The sequence below is a fragment of the Syngnathoides biaculeatus genome, chromosome 6, assembly GCF_019802595.1.
Source record: "Syngnathoides biaculeatus isolate LvHL_M chromosome 6, ASM1980259v1, whole genome shotgun sequence".
Taxonomy (NCBI): domain Eukaryota; kingdom Metazoa; phylum Chordata; class Actinopteri; order Syngnathiformes; family Syngnathidae; genus Syngnathoides; species Syngnathoides biaculeatus.
Window position 1 is genome coordinate 29605604 of NC_084645.1, and position 22986 is coordinate 29628589.

Here is a 22986-nt window from a genome sequence, read left to right on the forward strand (position 1 = left end):
AGCGTTCAAGACCCGGCTTCTGGTTCCACTTTAGTCCTGATACATGAAACCGCACACACACACACACACATATGCATGTGTGCTTCAGACACAATACACGCGTTGTTTCGGGACCCGGGCCCTCTGGGAGAACCACTGATTTGGGTCACTAGTGTGTGTGTGTGTGTGTGTGGGGGGGGGGAAGAGAACACACCAGGCCAAATATCACCAAGGAGGGGGTGTGCATAAGTGGGACATGCAAGGTACCCTCCGAGAAGATGAGGAAGGCCGCCAGACCTCCAAAAGTGTCGATTTCGTTAGGCGCTGGCAACCAAGTAACGTCCCATTGAAACGATGTTAAGAACGGGCGGCACAGTGGATCAGCTGGTAAAGCGTTGGCCTCACAGTTCTGAGGTCCCGGGTTCAATCCCGGACCCCGTCTGTGTGGAGTTTGCATGTTCTCCCCGTGCCTGTGTGGGTTTCTTCCGGGTACTCCGTTTTCCTCCCACATCCCAAAAATATGCAACAATAATTGGACATTCTAGATTGCCATTAGGTGTGATTGTAAGAGCGGCTGTTTGTCTCAATGTTCCTTGCAATTGGTGTACCTGCCTCCTGCCCGCTGACAGTTGGGAATGGCTCCAGCACTCCCTGCAACGCTCGTGAGGATAAGCGGCAAAGAAAATGGATAGACGGATGGATGTTAAGAATGTCAACTTGGACGACTGACTTACACTTTTCCATTTTTTCAGCAGGTGGCACTGCTTTTTCCCATTCAAAGCATACAGCTCATTGTTGATGTTTTTTTTCCTTTTCCCATGTGGGTAAGCTTGTGTGGTAGCGTCACAACATCACATCACAACATACATGATGACGATTACTTTTGGAGGAGTTTTTTTTTTTTTTTAATCTTTGTCAGCTTCCTTTATAACATTAAAGCCAAATTGTACTGAGCTGCCTGTAGAAAGAGCGAATTATTATTTTACAAAAATTTCCATTAGGATTTCTATGCAAATGATCACATTGCTTTGCCTTCACTGGAGCGCCAGAAAATCCCCCAAAAATGCCAATATACTGTACTCCTTTTCCCTTTTCGTGATGAGTTTGATTATCTGTTCTGTGCTTATTAGCACTTTTTCCTATCACTTGGTATCGCTGGTACTCATTTGTGATTTTAGAGTCTCATAGTCTTATAAAGGCTATAAAGATATTCCTCATGATCTTTCCAAGTAAAAAATACTCTACCTGCTTTACAGTACAATTCCAATATTTTGTCCTGTTGGATTTCAATATGAAGCATGTGAGGCGTCAAACTTTTTTTGCATCAATCGCCAACATTTCGCTTTAACCCTGACGTTGCGTCCTGCTCCGTCCAAAATCTAAAATACATATCCTTGCGTGAAATAGTTGAGACCTTTCTGTAGAACTCTCTTGGACAAGTCTGACGCATTTGGCAAAAAACATACCCCAATATTATCTGGAAAACGCAATCGAGCATCAACTTCAAACCTGTTCTGTTCAGTCGTCATTTTGGAAGATTGTGGGGCTTGCCAACTTTAGCTAAGGGGGGGGGGGGGGAGCTTAAGATCACCAGTCGGAAAGGTCCATTGTCCCCTACAAACCGAGTACCGACTCACCATATACTGTATTACTTGAAATATGTCAGGCTCTGAGAGTTAAATCACAATCCTAATCTCAACACTTACACACACACGGAGACCTCAAAGTGGCAATCTGGCGGAGTCGAGGCAAACGCGGTGCCCCCGAGCCAAGACCCCGTTAATTAGCCAATGAGCTTAGCTCTCAGGCCCGGCCCAACTGGGCTGTTAAGCTGTCATCACAACAACTTACACCTGGTTGTATGGATCCATAAGCCCCCACACATGCACATGGGTCAACGTGGGCACACTCCTGCAGGGGTGGGGGTCGGGTTGTGACGGGGGCGTCTGATTTAAAGCGCTAAGTGCATTCGAGCTCAAAGTGACGGCTTTAAAATGATCTTGACTCTTGAAAAATATGCGCACGGAAAAAAAAAAAGGAGACAGAGGCCGACAGCGAGGATGAAATGAAAAGTTTCAAAGAGGAATGCGGTCCCGTTTGAGTTACGGCGCAAAAGAGAAGAGTGCAACTCAACATCATGCACGAGCATGACCAAAATCTTCACCTTCTCCGACGCGTCTGAGGAAGAAAAATCGGCACGTCGGAAAGCGAGATAAACTCGAGACACATGAAGCGTAGATGTCGTATTTTTGTATTTGAACAATAAAATAGAAATGTATTTAAAGTTCAGATTTCTTTGGGGGGGGGGGGGATCTTAAAATTCCGAGTGTTTTCTTGAAAATGTAAGCTATTCCTGTTGAATATTTATATTTTTAATTGTTCACCTCTTGATTAACACTCCAAGATCTCGTTTTGGCCAAATATCTTCAACTTCTTTGATACAAATGTCAGTTATTTTTGTTAAAACTTTGTTAATATTTGTTGTTTGAAATATAAGGGTTTTTCTTTGAATTATCCATTTTTTTTGTTGAAATTTACTTACTAATGACTGACATAAAATCAAACTCTTTTGTTCAACATTTGTGTACAACTTTTTGATATTTTGGTTTAAAATATCTGCTTTTCAATTCCAAGTTTTGATTTTACTGTACAAAATATTTTCAAGATTTTTTTATCAAAAATGCGATTTTTTTTAAATGAAATTTTCAGATTTTTTATTTTACATTTTTTGTCAAATTAAAAGGCTTTTTTGTTAAAAAAAAATTTTTGGGGTTAAAATTAAAAAAATATTTTTAATTTATAGTTCAATTCCAACTTTTTCTTAAAAAAGGCCAGACTAAAATTTTTTATAGATAGATAGATAGATAGATAGATAGATAGATAGATAGATAGATAGATAGATAGATAGATAGATAGATAGATAGATAGATAGATAGATAGATAGATAGATAGATAGATAGATAGATAGATAACAAAATATTTTTTTTTAATTGACCAAGGTTCAGATTAAAACCCGTTTTCTGGATTTAGAAAAAATAGAGGCTTAAAACAATACCCTCGACCTAATGAAAGTCCAATGCCAGATTTATTTCAGTTTGTTAAAATGTCTTTTTATTTTATTCAAGTTGAAAAAATACTTTGAAAATAAAAGGGAACTCAACTCAAGGTAATGCAGAAATGCTCGGGAAGCTGACCTCCACCTTTTCAATCTTGAACGTGTCATTTCATAGAGGACGTCTTTCCCGCTGCGCGGTGATCCGGCAACACCGCGCCACCTTAACGAGCACTCGATGGCGCTTCTAAGGAGCAAAATCCGGTGCATGGTGTTCATTAGTGCGGCTCCTAACGGAGACGTGGAGCACATTCTCGCCGCGAGCTGCGAAATCGCTAAGCAAGCGAGGGGTCGCGTTGCGTTCGATGGCGTGAGCCAATAAGGGTGGGAGGACGCCATTGTTCATTCCTCCATCATCTGCGGCACAAAAAACCCATCAGCCCGTGAACCCGTTTACCAGGAGGGCCTTTCACTCCTAACAATTGATAGTAAAAGACTCACTGATCAATATTAAAGACATATTGATCAAAGCCATTTAGTGACTAATGAGTGGAAGGCTTTACAGCTTCTTGGTCATCACTTTTCAGGCACTGAATGGAGCTTTAAGTCCAGAGAAATCGATAAATTGTGCAATGGGAAAAAAAAACTTATTAAGAGGAACCTGACAGCCTGCAACCAGGGCAACACTCGTACGTGTTGCGACACAATCGGAGGGTCCAAATGTCAAAAACAAAAGCGTGATGGCAAGTTTTCGTCCCAAATGATGGCTCTCTTTCAACTTTTCTTCCGAGTCATTTTCTCGAGTGACTGCGACGTCGCTTCCATGTTTAAGGCAAAAAATATCAGTAATAATATTTCTTATTCCAAACATAGTATGTAAGTATTATTTTATTTTAAATATGTGAAGAATCCTGTTTTTAATTTACTTTTTGTTTTTTCCTTTTTTTAGGTAAAAACACAATATTATTTTTTTTTTGTTTTTATGCTTTGACTACATTTTTCAAAAGCAACATTTTTTACTGGATTTTTTAATTCAGATTTGTAATTTTGAAGATGCATTTTTATTTAAAAATATTTTAAACAGCAAAACCTTGCATTTATATATTTTACTGTATTTTACAGATGTTATTATACTCTCAAGTGAAAGAAATAAAACTATACATTTTAAAAATATTTTTCCAAATCTCAGAAATGTTTTCCTTAAAAACTTAGCAGACTTAAAAGAAATTTTATTTAAATGTTTTTGAAGAGACCATTTTCAAATGTAAGATTTTTCAAATGATAAATGATGTAAATTAGATGTTCTCTTTAAAAATGCATTTATATTTTTAAAATAACTGTAAACAACCATAAGACAGTTGTATTTATATTTTATTTGTACTTTTTTCACAGAATCCTTTAATTTTTAAAGTGATAGAATGAAAGCATTTTACTTTTTTTTTTTAAAAATCTTGTCATACTGTTTTTCCTTCTAAACATGTTTTCCCGGTAACAGATATTTTTTTATTAAGATGCAAAGGACAAAAATAAAAGAAATCCAAGTAAAAAATGAAAACATTTGACTGTTTTTTAAAAATCTTGTCATACTGTTTTTCCTTCTAAACATGTTTTCCCGATAACAGAATTATTGTATTGAGATGCAAAGAACAAAAATAAAAGAAATTCAAGTAAAAAATGTTTTGAATATATTTTTTATTATATGAATTTTAAATGCCTGATTTTTCAGTTGAAACATTAAATTGATTCACATTCAAAATATCACATTTCTCCTTCTTAATTATGCATTTTTATTTGAATAAAAATAACTATATAAAATGAGATTTAAAAAAAAAAATTTTAAAGTAATTGCTCAATATTTTTTTCCAATTTTGAGTGGAATCCAAGTAAAGATCATTGAGGTCAATTTTACTTATTTAATTTATATTTATTTGATTGATTTCCTTGAGGTAAGTTTATCCAGAGTTCTACACACAATATTTATTTTGGCAACCACGCATAGCACTTTGTTGAAGAAAGTGGAAGCTAGTGATGTCACAAGGGATCCTTGACAAGACACTTGTGCGTTTGAATTGACTTTTAGTGGACGGGCCTGAAAAATTGAAGCGGGATTAAGAAGGGACGACACGTCACAATCTAGCGACGCGACAGGAAGAAGTCCCGACAGGCCGCTCGAGATCCAACACGAGGGAGCCAGGCAGCCATCTTTCAAGTAAAAAGACTCAGTTCGGGACGACGCCCTCGGCCGTCCCGTTTAGCGCATCAATGACAGAGTCAAAGAGAGATCAAGCGGCGCTCTGATATCCAGATTACTACGCAGCTGCTGGATGGCGTCGGTGGGCAGGCCGAGGCACGCCGGCCCGCTGCGCTTCTTCGCTCGTGATCAGAGAGGCGCTTAAAAAAAAAAAAAAAAAAAAAAGAAAAGGGAAAGCTGATTTTTTTTCGCTGATTGATATCAGGATCAACGAGCCAGAGCTGCAATCCGGAACCTTCAAAAAGAAACTTTGAGGTGGAGAAGACAAAGTAGTCCCGGAGCTTTTGTGGTTTCACAAAGTTTAAAATAATTGATTTTCATTGGACAAAGAAATATGACTTTGATAGGGCCGCTGAGATGTTTTGGTTTGAAAAAATATGGTTTGTTTATGTAAAGTCAGACATTTTATTTCACTTGTTTTCCATTCTTACAGGTCTGTATTTTACAACTGTAGACGAGTTTGAATGACTAAATTGATGTATTGCCTTTTTGTTCCAAGTCAAAATATAAGTTACAGGGGAGTTTGAGATATGCCACTGCTGGAGTGCGGTGTAAAAAAAATGTAACAATGAAGCTTTTGTAATGCCCTTGCCGTTGGAAAAGGAGCGTTAAATTCGTCGAGTCACTTTCAGCCCTTTATTGAACAAGATAAATGTGCTGCTGTAGGCCACAACTTACACCCAGACACTCAACATACAAACTAACCAGCCAGCCTGGTGACACTCGAGGCCACGCCCCTCCGACACAGCAATACGACATATGTATAGTATTTATGCTTTACTTCTTCACATTCTTTTTTTTGTCAAGCATTCGCAACTCGATCGTCATTCGGCCAAGTAAGTCTTACCGTCTTGTTCCGTCTTGGTCATTTCCACCAGCTTCTTCTGCTTCAGTGTGTCGACCACGTCCGCCAGGCTCCCTTTGCGGCGCTCCGGCGTGCCCAGGACCAAGCCTGCACCCGCCCCCATTGCCGTCAGCTCGCCACGATCCCGGGAGCACTCCTCGGGCTTGGGCGGCGAGGTGGAGCTGGACCGGTACGAGTAAACGACGGAGGAGCCTTTATTTGTGCTCTCTGTGTCCTGGGAGGGTAAAAAGATCATGTGTTAAAAAATTTGAGTGTGTGTTGTTCTGTACATTTTCAATTCTGATTTATTTGTGCAGATTTAGTGTAAATATTTTCCAACAAGTTTTATTTATTTTTCACTTTAAAGTAGGTATTTTTTCATTTAAATATCTTTTTAAAATATTTCAACCAATAAGATAATACAAAAAATACTTATGCATTTAAAAATAGAAGAAAATGCTGATTATTTTGTTTTAAAAAATTTATTTTGTGTTTTTTTTTTTATTTTTCTTTAAAAAGTATAGTGACAAAGATAAAGGGACATTGTGATGAGAAACTTTCTCATTATAATGAGTAAGTTACTCATTACAGTGAGAAAGCAGTTCATTTTTTTTCAATGTGCCTTTAGGGTCTCCGTAGAAAGATATATTTAGTCTATAATATTTTAAGAAATTTTATTTTGATGTAAGTATCACAAAAGTTTTGATTCCATATAAAATTCCTTTTATTTTGAAGTTAGATTTCTTTCTTTTTAGTCTTACAATTTTGATAAAAAAAATATCCAGAAATAAATCTGTTTATAGTTTGATAGTAGATACATAAATGTTCAGGTTTTTTTCCATTTAAACAAAAAACTTTTGTTATTTTCGTTATTCTACAGCAAAGCAAGAATCAGTCCGATTTTGACAACCCAAAATTCTCCAAGTGAAAGGGATTCAAAGTACGTATTCCACTCACATGTCTCTGGCTCCCAAAAAAAAAGTTGGTCAAAACAAGAACCTTACTTATTCTGACATTTAAAAAATGCCTTAAAATCAGACATATGAAACGCACTTGCCTATCTTTTTACAGTTGTATGACTTTTGGTCATGTTAAAATGCAGAAAAAAAATGTTTAGGTATTTCGATTATTCTTTATGTGGTAAAAATGTTCCGGCGTTCATCGGATTAGTGCGGGTGAGCCTACTTAAATGTCTGTTGAGTGTGTATTCTGGACAACCTCCAATACTGCAATTTTTAAAAATAATAAATCAAATCTCCTCGACGAACAGGCAGGCGGCTGAGAAGAAGTGAAGGGTCAACGTCTCGAGAGGAGGACCCTCACTGGGTTGCCTTCAGCAGTGCCTGCAGCGCTCCATCACGCTTTTTGTGTGTGTGTACATCAGTATACAAGAGATCGCGCCCCTCGCGGGTGTTTCATGCGTGTTTTATGAGCGGCGTTCCCTCACTCACCATCGCAGCCGACCTATCGTTGTCCCACGAGTCGGCGTCCGCTCGCTTCTCCCTGATTGGCTGCGGCGGGTCGGGGTGGGGCCGCTCGGGCGGGGAGGGCGACGGTGTCTCCTTTGGGTCGTGGTCGTCGAGCCAGGCCGCGCTGTTGTTGTTGTCGGCGGGGCCGTGCGCCTCCTCTTCCTCGGGCGGCGCGTGAAAGGGAGGCGATGCGCGCATGGAAGACATCATTCTGAAAAGGAAGACGTAATGAGGGTCAATTAAGGGGTGGGGGGGGGGGTCTTTATATGTACAAAAAGTGTCTGTTGCCCGCTCCTTTGTTTTTGTTCTATGCTGAAGGCATTTGGGTTTCAGATGCAAGGATGAAGATGAGACAAAAGTCCAGAATTCGGCTTTTAGATCTAGATGGGTTAAACAACTCGGGACAGAGCAGCTTTGGTTTGGGAGCCCCCCCGACACATACACACACTTTTGCTCAGTTTCTTGGTACGTGGCGAAGAGCTGCCATTTGTAATAATTTCTTTAAAGGATAATCAGTCCCAAAATAAGATGTCACATATAAAATGCGTACCGCTGGTGTTTGAACTGGAAGAATCAAATTAGTTCGGTTTAATCATTTATCTTGAAAAGATAACAAAAAAAAAAAAATTGACCTTTCAGTGCCTTAATTGCCCCCCAATTGCGGAGCGAGGGATAGACTCGCTCCCTCAAAACCAATTTGGAACCCCAACGCCGACTGCGAAGCACAGAAAGCAAAAACCAGGCTCGGTGTTTGGCAGGAAAGCGCGGTGCAATCTTCCCCGAGGGTGGGGGGGTGGTTGGGGTACGTGGCGACAAATAATTGTCCATTGTGGGCGGCGGCACGGAGGCAAACCTGTGACAGATGAGAGGAGCCCCAGCACCCCACCCCACCCAACTCCCTCACCCACCCTTTTTTGGAAAAAAAGTAATCATACACAAAGCAGCATTGAGCCACCAGGTCCCTTCTGCCACTTGTGGAGTCCAAGAGGAGGACTAGGACAAAACGGCCATGTTGGGGGGGGGGGGGTCCATTTGGCACACAAACGGGAATAGGAGGAATTTTGGTGGAATTGTTTTCTCTTCCCCTCTCACCCGAGTCTCGAAAAGAAGAATGAACGAAACAAAAGAAGGTCACCCGGGGCTCTCGCTGGCTTTGCATCCGGCGGCGCAATCACACGACCTCATGCAAATTGATATGAAACCAAAAGTTTGGCTACCTGTAAAGCAAATATTTGCAGTCACACGGCAACATTTTCATACAAGTTTAGAGTTCAACCGCGCAGTTGCGTCTGACTTGAACTGGCTGATGGGAAATCATGTACAGGACATAGAATTATTACATCACATGACTCCACTGGCTACCATCTGCCATTATTTTGCTGATTTAATTTGTGTCGCATATTTAATGTGGCATGCTTAATGGCTGTACAACTGTAATGTAGCATATTTTGACCATATTTGATGACACTTATTGTATATTTAGACAATATGAAATGACAATACACATCTAATGGAGTATATTTACTCCTTAATTCATTTCTATTCACTGCTTAAGTAGGATATTAAGACCATATTTCTCTCCTATAATGTATATTTGATAATGTTGATGTTCGGTACACCAATAATGTCACCTATTCACACCGCTGTTAATGTTCTTTACACCTCTTATGTAACATAGTGGGTAGCGCGGTGGTTCAGGTGGTAAAGCGTTGGTCTCACAGTTCTGAGGTCCCGGGTTCAATCCCGGACCCGCCTGTGTGGAGTTTGCATGTTCTCCCCGTTGCCTGTGAGGGTTTTCTCTGGGCACTCCAGTTTCCTCCCACATCCCCAAAAACATGCAACATTAAGTGGAGAATCTAAATTGCCCCTAGGTGTGATTGTGAGTGGGGCTGTTTATCTCGATGTGTCCTGCGATTTGCTGGCGACTAGTTCAGGGTGTACCCTGCCTCCTGCCCGTTGACAGCTGGGATAGGCTCCTGCACTCCCTGCGACCTACGTGAGGATAAGCGGTAAAAAAATGGGTGGATGTAATATCTTTAAACCATAATTTGTGTTTTTACACCTGTATGTAGCAAATGTACACCATATCTAATGTTTTATACTGTATCCCTCAAATGTAACAGACCATATTTAATGATCTCTTTTTTGCCCTGTAGTTTGGATTTATAGTTTTTAACATGTTTATGTGTGTGTCGACATCAACAATCACCATAATGAATCGATTACGTCAAGCTGGCGTCGATGCCATATAGTAAAACATATTGTCTTTTGACGCTGTTTACTCCCATTGGTAAATCCTACGCTATCTTTTGGACTGTTAGCCATATTTGATTTCCAGTTCACTGCATTTAGCTTTTTTTTTCATGCCGCCTGGACGGATATCACAATTCAAATCAAGTCAAGTTTATTTGTACGGCTAATAAACACAAAAGAGTCTCACGGCACTTCTTCACAGGCCCACAGGGGACAAAGATCGGTGATGTCGCCTGATCTAAAGCTCCCAACTGGACATGGAAAAAAAACCACTTGTCACTTGAAAACAACAACAACAAAAATCATCATTTGAACTATGCACTTTAAATCCAGGCTTGCGTTTGAAGTTTGTTATGGTGATTTTTTTTTTACATGAACATCCATACTGAATGGTGGGGCATTGCTAAAAGGAATGAGAGAGAAAGAGAGAGAGCAAGAGAGAGAGAGAGAGAGAGAGAAGAGGTCCTGTGTGTCTGAAGCCTGTGAGGACCCTTGTTCAAGGGGGCACCGTCAGAGGTCACTTAGGAATGCCAACGCATACATGCTGTGTGTAAAAAAAAAAAAAAAAAAAAAAAAAAGAATGACACACAACATATGCGCTCATCAGACCGGGAAGAAAAAAAACAGCTCTAGCCCCAAAGCACATCAAGTTTTGTAATGACATGTCCTGGTGAAAATGACTATATTTATATATTTTACAGGTTCACAATGACCACCAAAAATTCACTCAAACCCGCCGTCTGGAAAATTCTCCGACACCAGTTCCACCATGTAACATGATCATAGCTCAACATGTCTATTGTAACAGGATGCATGGAAAAGACTGCGTTTTGGTTGAAAGTGGCCATTTTGGGTGAATTTCACGGCTCATACGTCAAGAAACACAACAGCATTTCGCCTAAATTATCCCCAAGTACAGCGTTTTTGTTTGAGGGTTATTTACAGTCGAAGTGTTGCCGTGAAAACGTCAAACAAAAAGCTTCGCCTGTTACCAGTTTTGTCGACTGATATAAAATTGGTGAAACGGGGGGGGGGGGAATTCTCGAGAATGAACGAAAATGAATGAAATTGAACATGACGTTTGGGGTTGAATTGACGTTTTGGGTGAATTCAAGGGCTCTAAATGAGCTCCAATGGGAAACGGGTACGCTAGCCAGATGGGCAATGCTAAATTGCTGAGCTTTTTGCCCATCCCGCCTAAGAACGACAGCGCATGTAATATATTAATGTTAAATATCTCTTTTAAAATGGAAAGGCTCAACAAAATAACCCACAACACCAACTATATGAGGCAACACAATACTCGGTAGATATGCTATACGGGGAGTCCTCGGTCTACGACTGAGATCCGTTCCGACAGTGGCGACTGAACTCGAATTTTGGCTGCAGTCGGATTCCACCGTTAAAGTCAGAATTTACATCAAAATACTTTGTACAAAAAACAAATACATTGAAATAAACAAGATGATGGACTTAGTGTAACTGCTGAGAGGTGGATGGAGAAGAAGAAGAAGGGGAGGCTGTGCTTAGCTATTGCGAAGGAACCTCGTTCTCAATCCTCTCCATCTCGACAAGTATTAAAGAACCTTGTTTTGTGATCATTGAATCCGACATGGGAACGGAATCCTTCACGTGCGCTAAAATACGGGCTTTGTCTTTAATAATTGTCACCACGGTCGACCGACTTAAGCCCTGGTGGTGCTGGTGTCTCTCCTTTCTCCAATCTTTTTATGATTTGAGCTTTGTTTCCATGGTAATGGATTTTCTTTTGGCTGCAGAAGCATTGCTAAAAGACACAGCGATAATTTCTCAAAAGGAGGGCAAAAAATGCGGAGATACTCCCGGCTCACAAACACAGACAAGCATTAGCCAGACAAAATGGCGGACGGGGGACGGGTGTTGTAAAGTCCATACATCTTGGGTCGAGACCGTCTTAACCCGAGGACTCTCTGTATTGATATACTGTGAGAGGACACACGAAAAAGTCTCAAGGGAGGCAAATTGGACATGAAGTCAGCTGTTTTGGGTTGAAGCAGCCATTTTGCCAGAATCCAAAATGGCAAATGGCAAACACCTCCAAAAGGAAATTCGGAAGCATGTATCCTAGAAAGTGGGTGACACTGAATGACGAGCTTTTTTGCTCTAAATGTAGTACTCAGATATCGAAATCGAAACATCTTTCTCCAAAGTCTGATTTATTTATTTATTCAATTAGGCCCTCAAAGGACTGAAAATGAAGTTTGGTACGCATACTATGCATGCTTTAAAATACACTGCCATATCGGCCATATTGGTTTGAAGCAATCATATCAGAGTCAATTCCGTCATTTCAGGAGTCCTTCACATATGAACTTGTGCTTACGTTACCAAATTGAAAACAGACATAGACAAATGGGTGGAGAAAAAACACGGAAATAAAAATATGCTTTCCTCATCCGTCATAGAGTGAAGAAAAGTAACATTCACTGCCATTGACGGCTTTAGAAGTCAAATATTCAATAGCTGGCACTGTAAATAAATAGGAGTAAAATAGTAATAATAATAAATTACTGGGCGTGTGTAAAATCAAAAGAAATAGTTGGCATAATTTTAATGTTAATGAGAAAACAATTTGAGTTTTCAAAAAAAAAAAATGAATTCGCCACTAAATTTAAAAAGGAGCACACCGCAGTTTAAATCGTATTCAGCCAAGCTAATGGGTCTCCTCAATAGATTCTTTATATAGAAAACAGCAACGTTCACAAGAAATAAATGTCTTAATACATAGCAAAAAACACACACACACACACTTGACAAGTACACAATTGTGCATCAGTGCAATAAAGACCGTCTCTCATCATCTCATGAAATGCACTTTGTTGCCTTCATTAGTACTGAGATGGAAAATATCAATCAAACCAAGGAATGTGTTTTTTTAAAGATAAATATGATGTTTGTACAGTGGGTGTAAACACGCGCAGCCATGCCAACTGTTAACCACAGTCCAGAACTTGGCCGTATTGACCAACACCCTGCCTTGTGTGCCGCTTGTTTTTCCTGGCAGGGCAACACACCCCGGCTAGCGCAAACACAACAGTCCGCATACATTTATCTACTTCACGCTTACACACTGAGCTATTGAAGGCAGCGTGGAAGCGGCCATTGAAGATTGACGTCAACAGTGGACTGTGCGGCCGCTCGCGTCTCACCTCGGCCCAAGGGCACACTCGCTCATTATGTTAGCACCAGAACCACACTGAAGCAGCACTCTGTTAAGACTTCCAGGAGGAACCTCGATATGCGGCGGTGCCTTGAGATATGAGCTCACTTCCTTCTGTGACCGCGCTTGAAACTCAAAACGAGAGGTTCAACCATTGAAGACTAATAATCAATCATCAAATTAATTGATGATGACTTTTGAGCATTGATTGATCATTTAGAGACCTTGTTCAACTTTATTTGTCCAAATCCTTGGAATAGCTGCCTCAAAACAGTTCATCCGCCCATCCATTTTCTTAGCCGCTTATCCTCACAAGGGTTGCGGGGAGTGCTGGGGCCGATAGAGCTCGTGCATGTGACGTCACAATTTTGATTATTGGCAGTCAAAAGGAGCCACTCGACATTGTGGGGGACATTGAACCGGGGGAGAATATTTACAATGCCTGAGACTTGTTGTGATGTTGGTTGTTACAACAGACAAGACAGATATTCAAAGAGATCTTTGTATGTAATACCACCTGAAAAGATGAGAAAAGATCGATGGATTTTGGCAATTAAACGGGATGGATGGTGCCCAACCAAATACACGCAACTGTGTAGCGATCACTTCATTTCATTTCTCAATCTCAAGTTCCCAAGAAGTATTTATAATGCCAAGTTGCCTCATTTGAGAACAATGCGTTTAAAAAAAAAAAAAAAAAAAAGACAGGGAGTCGTCTCCAATGTGCACGGAAGCGTGCTGCGGCCACACGTTAAACTTCGATAAACCTCTCCCCAACAGATGTTTTTTTTTAAGTATGCATATTTCTCAAATGAGTCCAATACTTAAATTAAAAAAAGAAAATAAATTCTCAGTGACACAGAGGTTTATGTAGGTTAACGTGTGGCCGCAACACGCTTCCGTGTACTGGGGCTGAAGCCTATCCCACCGGTTTTTCTTTTTTTAAATATGCATTGGACTCATTTGAGGACAATGGATATTTTTAAAAAAAACATCTGTCACAGAGAGGTTTACTGAAGTTTAACATGTGGCTGCAACACGCTTGCATGTACGTTGGAGACAACTGCGTCTTATCTTTTTTTTTTTTTTAAACGCATTGTTCTTAAATGAGCCAACTTGGCATTATAAATACTTCTTGGGAAACGCTACAGAGGAGCCGACTTGCTTGTCCTGTGTGGCCAACACTTTCCAGCTGAGCCCCCGTGCTGCCCAAAACAGTTAATATTAATAATATTTCTTACAGTAATAAACCAGACTGATTATCAACATATCTAACTTTGGAAAAATGTTTTTTTGCCCATTTTCTGACGTGTCACAGATGTAACCCAGAAAATATTCATGATCAATTTATTTTTGTGCATTGTTTGCACTTTTAATTTGAAATAATGTCAATTTTAAAGAAAAAAAAGTATGGAAATGAAAAAAAATAATTCCGATTAATTAAATGAAAAAAAAAATCAACAGATTTATCTATTATTAAAATAATAGCTAGTTGCAGCCTTACTCCAAATATATGTGAAATCATCTATCACCACTACTCAACCAACACTGAGTCAGCAAACTGTGCCGTCATCCATCGTCACGCAATGACAACAACTTTTACATTTCTTTATGTAACTGTTTCGTATGCAGGGTTCAAATATGTTAGCGAGATGGGGGGGGGACTCTCCGATTTGTTTGCGTATGAAGGATCCCTGGAAATGGCCCAAAATATCTGCTTCTCGAGACTTTTTTTTTTTTTTTTTGCGGTTTTACTCATGATAGACGCGCCTACTAAATTTTGTGAAACGGCCCTCAAGGGCTGAATTTTGCAAATGATTGATGGCCACCTTTACTAAACGTAGATTTTGACCATATTGAACAAGCCTGCATTGGACCAAGAGTTTGCATTTAGTGGTACACCCACACAGGAAGAAACCATTTCCTTTTAGTTCAAACCTGGATCAAATGAGTCACATTTGGAGCTTTGTCGCTGCCCCGGTTTGCAAATGGTAGAGTCCCATCCGGCCTATCGTCTTACGTCATCGTCTATGAACCAGGAAGTAGCCCACTAAGAAAACAAATATTTTGGTCATCATGACACCACCAAACGAGCACTTGACGCTGTATTGACTGACGCGGTCACACCGACTTCCTGTATTAGCAACTCATTCCAGATCCTCGCCACAAAATCGGACTGGTAGCTTCACTTTGTGGCCTCGCGGCTTCTCCTCGAGACCTCCCGTCTCTACATCAGCCAGAGAGGAGCTAATATGGTGGCGGGTCAAACTCTGTCTGTTAAGTGGCTCCAATCCTCATTATCTCGCCGCTACCCTCTGACCTCTTTCGAGGACATAATGCCAGCGTGCAAATATAGTAGCGTTACACAAGTAGCGCTGTGGCGTGACCGCCCCGTGCAGGTAAATGTGGACGAGTGCTGTAATTTTAAGTAGGCCTTCGCTGCTGTTCGAAAAACTCAGAACCACGGACCTTTATCTAATCGACATGAAATTGTATTCATTTAGGATGGCACACCGGTGCAGGTGTGGAGCCTTGGGCTCATAGTTCCCAGCCTCGCGTGTGTGGAGTTTGCATGGTTTTGCATGGTTTCATGGTTTTCTCCGGGCCCAAAACATGCATAAATTGGAGACTCTAAATTGCGCCTAAATGTGATTGTGAGTGTGATTGCTTGTTTGTTTTTATGTGCCCTGCGATTGGATGGGAACCAGTTTAGGGTGTACCCCACCTTCTGCCTGATGACAGCTGGGTTTGTCTCCAGCACTACCCTGACCCTTTGTGAGGATAAGCAGCTCAGAAAATGTATGGATGGATGAATGTATTAATTCATTTCCAGTCGAATAGCTACATTTCCTAGCCATGTTGTTGGTTGTTGTCCAATCAGATCTTAGCTTCTGTGTGTCGCCATGTCAGCAAAATCTGCCCAAAACTTGAGAATAAATTGCACTGACTCACGACTTGTACACAATATTAGCAAGGGTTGTTTATTTTTAAACAATCAGACTTCAGATATACAACGTTTGTCCTTTGCAGAGCCTTCGAGTAACCTTTTTCCGTCTTGTGATTGGTTGATCAGAGAGCTAACCCAAGCACATGGGCAGGTAACGGCATATATTATTTTTCCATAATAAAAGAAATCATCATTTAAAAGCAACATTTTAAGTTAGTGTGGGTAAAATTTGTCTAACATAATTTTTTTTGCTGGTCTTAAACATTTAAGTAAGGCCAATTCTTTTTTTTTACGGTAGTGCTGTCTTGCCATTTGACAGAGTGACGGAGGAAGACAAATGTCGGACCTCTGCAAGAATAAATTTTTTGAGATGGACTTTTTGAGAAAACCTGGACTTTGTGAGGATAAATTGGCTGACAGTGTACTTGACTGTCTTGTTTCAACAAGGAAAAGGATTTATACGGTTAGGGTTAGCACATATGAGTGTGACAACAAGCTACCCGAGACAAACACCCGTACAATAAAAATCCATCCATCCATTTTCTTTGCCGCTTATCCTCGCAAGGGTCGCGGGGAGTGCTGGAGCCTATCCCAGGTGTCAACGGGCAGGGGGCGGGGTACACCCTGAACTGGTTGCCAGCCAATCACAGGGCACCTAGAGACAAACAACAACCGTGCTCACAATCACACCTAGGGGCAATTTAGAGTGTCCAATTAATGTTGCATGTTTTTGGGATGTGGGAGGAAACCGGAATGCCCGGAGGAAACCCACGCAGACACGGGGAGAACATGCAAACTCCACACAGGCGGTGCCGTGATCGAACCCTGGTCCTCAGAACTGTGAGGCCAACCCTTTTACAAGCTGATTCACCGTGCCGCTACAATAAAAATATATATTATACTTACATGACAAAGAAATATAATCTTATATCCTAAGAAATAACATTTAAATGTGTAAACAAATATGCAAATGAATAAAGGCCCACATTTCACTATGGTACATACATTGCACGTTCTGTCTTTTTTATCCTCAGTGTAGTAAAATGAACTTTTTGTTCCCGTTTTGTTCGGTCCTGTCCCAGTCCACATGTATGTTTGAGTAAACGGTAAGTTAAAAGGACAAGGCGGCACCCGGGGGCATCATGACTAAAACACACAGATTGCACAAACAAAGATGGCCCTTCTTTTTTAAAGTGCTCCGTGGTCCCTCCATGCAGAATAAGTGCAGGAATGACAATGTGACAAAGGCCTAAAAACAACACTTTACAAAGATGGTGTCTAACAAGCACGTAAAAGTTTGATGCAACAAAAGAATTAAGAGTCAAACAGGTGGCTTTTAGTGTGCCCGCGAGGTGCCAAAGCCTACTAATCCCAGATTAGGAGTGACAAGTCATTTCACTGGATGCTCCCATGATAATCCGAGGTCCTCCAACAATGACCCCCCCCCCTGCCCCACCCCCCGTCTGAGCTGATCTGAAGAAGCGCTTTCAGCGTTTCCCCACGACCGCACTCACTCAGAGGCTTCAAAGGTCTCTATTCGTACTTCAATTATAGACCGTTGTAAATGTGTAATGCGTGCAGATGGTACACACTTTGACGTAGAAGTCACGTCAAGGCCGTTCAAACCACAATTCGGAAATACATTTTGAAAATTTGGAGGGAAAGTTGCACGTACGTAACTTCCTACCCGGAACCATTTTTAGACATATATTCAGTTAGTGTCAAATTAGTCAATGGCACTTGCATGATATGCCTTTGTCATTAGGAAAGTTTTACAATTTCACGATAAAAACTATAGATTGGAATCAATACATGGTAATTTTTTTTTTTTTTGAAAAAAATCCACGTAATTGGATTGCTAGCACTTGTGTTTGCTTTTCTTACATCACAAATAAGGGACAATATCACATGCAAGAAGTTTATTTTGGTGCTGAACTTTTCCAACATGGGTATATCTATATCAATATGATAGAGTCTAGTATAAACTACAACCTTCTTTTGTTTATATTGTTATTTTGATTGTTGGGATTACCCCTATTACTGTGAGATAAAATGCTACAATAATGTAGCATCTAAGACAGTAACAGTAACGGTTCCTTTTCCACTATGTCATTGTTGGTCTACGATCGTATCAATCTGAAATCGATTAATAATGCCTGCAGACCGGGGCAAGGGATAAACACGCTTAAGAGGTGATTTTTACTATTAACACAAGCGGTCACTTCAAAAAATGGATTCTGCCCACTGGGAAAAAGTATATTTGTACATTACACGAAACTCACAGCTGCAAATATGCGATTAGCCGCAAATTTGTGATGCAAACGATGCATTTGATGTGATGTGAGTGGCGTGAACATGCAAAATCCGCGTCTTAATCGAGTGGAATTTGCAGATGGAATCTTCCAAGTTACGCGACAAAGTCACGTGTCGTGACAGCCAATCGGCGTCCAGAATAAACCAAGGAGAATAAAATGATCGTCGCTGTCTGTGGGTACCTGGAACCTTTTGGAAAAACATTTGCCACCACTACCATATAAAAATAGAGCAGACCTGGAAAATGATGAGCGAGGAAGTTGTCATATCTGATGATTATATTTATTGTACAGTATGTTACTTGTTTACAGCTGTTGGTTCTACTTTACTGTGAACCACGTGAGTAAGAACATCAGCCAAAAATTATATACACACACATACACACTCTCTCTTGCTCACACCCTTCGATCAAACTCCTTTTTTATTATTAATATTTTTTCCATAATAACGTACGATAGGTCGGGATGAGTCTGTGACCAGATTTGAGTTTTACATCGATCCCGTTTGTAATCTTTTGATTGAATGCAAAACAAGGCTTGAGTGTTGTATATCTATTTTTATCATGAAAAATAGAAAAAGAAGAATCCCCTCCGTGGGCTGAGCTACGGTAGCTCACGATGGCGCACATTACCACATCTCACAGCTGCCAGTGAACGCATCGCGGGTTGAATTCTGTCGGAGCGAGAGTGAGAGGGAAGAAAACACACACACACGCGCTCGAGGTGTTCATGTCCGCTCTATTCTTTACTGTACAAAGTCTCCATTGTGCATTAGCGGGACCGCGGCTAATAGACATTGTTCTCAGCGCACGGGGCCTCGCTTCAAACCGCTCCGCGCGGTAATCCCCCCAATCAGAGCGCCCGTTATTCACACGGATCTAATCCCTCAAATCGGGGCAAATATTTACAACTCAAGTATGTTATTCAACATGAGTGACGGGCAAATGCTGGCAATATTTCCGCACTGGAGTTTTTTTAATAGACTCTGTCTATTACACATCTCATTTTAGCAATTCCGGTTCTGATTCCGAGTCAACATATAAAACGATTCTCTATTCTGATTCTTTTAAGGGGCTGGGCCAAAAAAAAACATTTGCATGGTTTAAATAAAGGGTCTCCTAATGATCCTCACTATCTACCTCCATTAGACAAAAATGAACATTTGGTTTGGGGTCCAATAAGGGATTCTCTGGGTTCTTTATATTCACCATCAAAATCAAAACAATGAACGAAAAGGCAATGTGAGTGGAACAAACCTAATTGACTTAATATTCATTACTGAATGTTTCAGATGAAAGTTGAATACAGCCTTGTTAAAATTATTATTTGAGGACTGTTTTATCACATTAAATGGTTGATATGTGGGAAATTTTAACTTGACTTCCTGTTTTAAGCTTCTGGAAATTTCCCCCTTTTGCTTTTAGTGCAGAACATTATGTATTAGCTCACGATCCTAACGGACTGGAGCCACAGCGGCTGAGGCGAATAAATGGCAAATAGAAGTCTACTGTTACACCTCAGATGCACCAGTATACTCGGAACAAGCTCTCAAATGCTGCGACCACACTAACGAACACAAAAAATAAGCAGCATTACCTCCGCCAGCTTCGCCAAGGCGCCATTTTTGGAGCAGCCATTGGATCGGCTCTCGTTAAGGGTGGCGCACGTGTACTTAATAAAGTGACCGCGCCGCAACAGCCACGTTCGCTCTCGCGCATTCGAGCGCGCTGTAATTAAACGTTTCGATCCCGACGCTCCTCGAGTCGACTTTCATTTCGGGATGGGACTAATTGATGGTGACAGAGAACAAACGGCGGATTAGGAGATTGACACTCACGCGCAATCTCTCTCACTCACACTCTTACAATCGTGAACACGGCGCTCTCAGACACTTACAAGTATGAGCGTTGAGCACCGAAGGTCTTAAAATGTCTTTTACGGGTTGTACAATAAATTCGCACGTGCCCCATTGAAGGCCCTAAAAATTGGGCAAGTTTAAAATCACAATCATAATTTTTGACCTGGTACAGTACGTTAAAGCACACACAAGGTATTTGTGTGTTTAGTTTGGTTCCACTGTCGTGTAACAAAAAGCGTCTAAGACAAATGAAAATTGTAAAAACAAAAAGGGCAAGGTCGCCATCTTGGTAGATGTGAAAGCAATCAGATCACTTCAACATGACATTGGCTTGCCCATTAACGCCGCTTTGCTTGCTCATCTGCATCCAACGGTTGACATCATGTGGGGGGCAGGTGGTTGGCGGTGGGGGACACATGCTCACCGAACAGTAATAGCAACTTAACCATTCAGACCACTGGTGTCAAACTCAAAGCCTGGGGGCCAGATCTGGCCCGACACATAATTTTATGTGCCCCGCGAAGTCAAATCATCGGTGTCAAAATCTGTGATTCTTTTGAAATTATGTCCCAACATTTCAAATTGTCACGTATCATAAACGATAATGTTGGGATATTTTTTGTAACCAAACATGAAGAACGGTTGACAAAACCCTTACACTTGATTTCTGATTCCAAAAGTAGTTCATAAATTTCATGTGTAAATATGATGAGGTGATTCAGGATTTCTATGGTTTCACCATAACGGCCCTCTCAGGGAAATTGTAACAATGTGGCCAATGACAAAAATGAGTTTCACACCCCTGGTTTAGAAAGTTTCAAAAAGTATTAGTGTAGATATACATATAGATTAAAAAATTCAAAGTTTGGCACAAAGAGGCTATACAGCAGGGGCGTGAGCAGGAGGGCTACACTGGCTCATTAGTGGGGAGGGGGAATGCCCCCCATCAACCCACCCAGCCAGGAAGCTCTTTTATGGTCAAAATTTGTTTGTTAATTGTTTGACACCTTGATGCTAAACATGTCCGTCACAGTCCACAGTGGAGCTAAATGGGATCACGGAGAAGAGGAGGAGCAGAAGGAGGTGGAGGACGAGGCTTTGTTAAAAGCTGGCCTAAATCCCATCAAGCAAGAAGAGTAAATGAGAAGATCAGCGCGTTAATGTCAGTGTTTTCCGCCCAAACAGGACATTAGACAATGTTTCACATCGCTCTACTTGCAAGAAAAATGATCCACACAGTTGTCAGCGTTATCATCGTGTGGACAAAAGAACTTTGCCAGTGAAAGAATATTCAAATGACATTCAACATAAACGCTATTCACGATGCCTTCCGGCGTGTCGCATGGCAGGGTAACACACTGTGAGCGACATCTTCCTTGACGCTTCGCCGCTTCTGGCTCTTAAAGCCGCGGTTACGCGGTAAGCCGACCCGCAGCAACAGCTGAGACTGACGCCGACCCTCTCACCTTGGTGAGCGCTCCAAGGGGAAGACCCAATTATCGCCAAAGTCCACCGGTCGAGCGGCCCACGCGCGGCCCGGCAGTTGTCACGCGAGGGCCGCCACGTTAGGTACAGCTGCTAATTAGCTCCAATAAACACCACGTTTGATGGGACCTTATTTAGCTACAAGAGAGGTTCAAAATATTAGGATTGTAAATCGAAACATGCCAAAGTATGAAGAATAACCTGGGTGTGAAAACTTGTAGTTGTATCAATATAATTATGAATTCTATTAGCATGTCCCCCTCACAGTTGAGAGGTTTGGGGTTCGACTCTCTGGTCTTCCTGTGTGGACTTAATATGTTTTCTCAAAATGTATTTCTGTTGTGGGGGGTTTTGAAGACTCTAAATTGTCCATACAGAACGTGTGAACAGAGACGTCTAGGAAATTGTTTTTTTTTTTTTTTTCATTGAACTGTTATTTATCAAGGTAAGATAAAGTATTTTCGTTCTCAACCATTCTCGGCAGAGTAAAACAAAGAAAAATAAAAGCTACAGTGAAGAAAATAAGTATTTGAACACCCTGCTATATTGCAAATTCTCCCACTTAAAAATCATGGAGGGGTCTGAAATTGTCATCGTAGGTGCTTGTCCACATTGAGAGAGATAATCTAAAAAGAAAAATCACACTGCAGGAGGGATTTTGGCCCACTCCTCCACACAGATCTTCTCGAGATCAGACAGGTTTCTGGGCTGTCGCTGAGAAACACGGAGTTTCACCTCCCTCCAAAGATTTTCTATTGGGTTTAGGTCTGGAGACTGGCTAGGCCACGCCAGAACCTTGATATGCTTCTTAACGGAACCCCTCCTTGGTTTTCCTGGCTGTGTGCTTCGGGTCATTGTCTTGTTGGAAGACCCAGCCACGACCAATCTTCAACGCTCCGACTGAGGGAAAGAGGTTGTTCCCCAAAATCTCACAATAGATGGCCGCGGTCATCCTCTCCTTAATACAGTGCAGTCGTCTTGTCCCATGTGCAGAAAAACATCCCCAAAGCATGATGCTACCAACCCATGTTTCACAGTAGGGATGGTGTACTTGGGATGGAACTCACCATTCACCTTCCTCCAAACATGATTAGTGGAATTATGACCAAAAAGTTCAATTTTGGTCTCATCTGACCACAAAACTTTCTTTCTTTCATATGACATATTACATTGCATCACGGCACATGGTAAATACTGTCAAAGGTCCATACAAGGAATGTGAGTGGGTGTTTTCTCAAGCTGGAGAAAAAAAAGAATCACCGTCTATATGCCCCAACATTGCAATATCTTTTTTTTAAATAAAACTATAACGCTATAAATCTATGAAAACATTTTTT

At 41.0% G+C, this 22986-nt stretch overlaps 1 protein-coding gene across 2 annotated transcripts in view; it reads right to left on the reverse strand.

Annotated features, from left to right (window-relative positions):
* LOC133502203 (transcription factor SOX-6-like) overlaps window positions 1-22986 on the reverse strand; it is a 116976-nt gene that overhangs the window by 67119 nt on the left and 26871 nt on the right. For both annotated transcript variants that reach the window (XM_061822736.1, XM_061822735.1), the window contains exons 3-4: window positions 7578-7806; window positions 6130-6361 (exon numbers count right to left, since the gene is read on the reverse strand). In XM_061822736.1, coding sequence (XP_061678720.1) covers window positions 6130-6361; window positions 7578-7805 — 460 coding nt within the window. In that variant the 5' untranslated portion in view covers window position 7806. The remainder of the gene's footprint in view (window positions 1-6129; window positions 6362-7577; window positions 7807-22986) is intronic.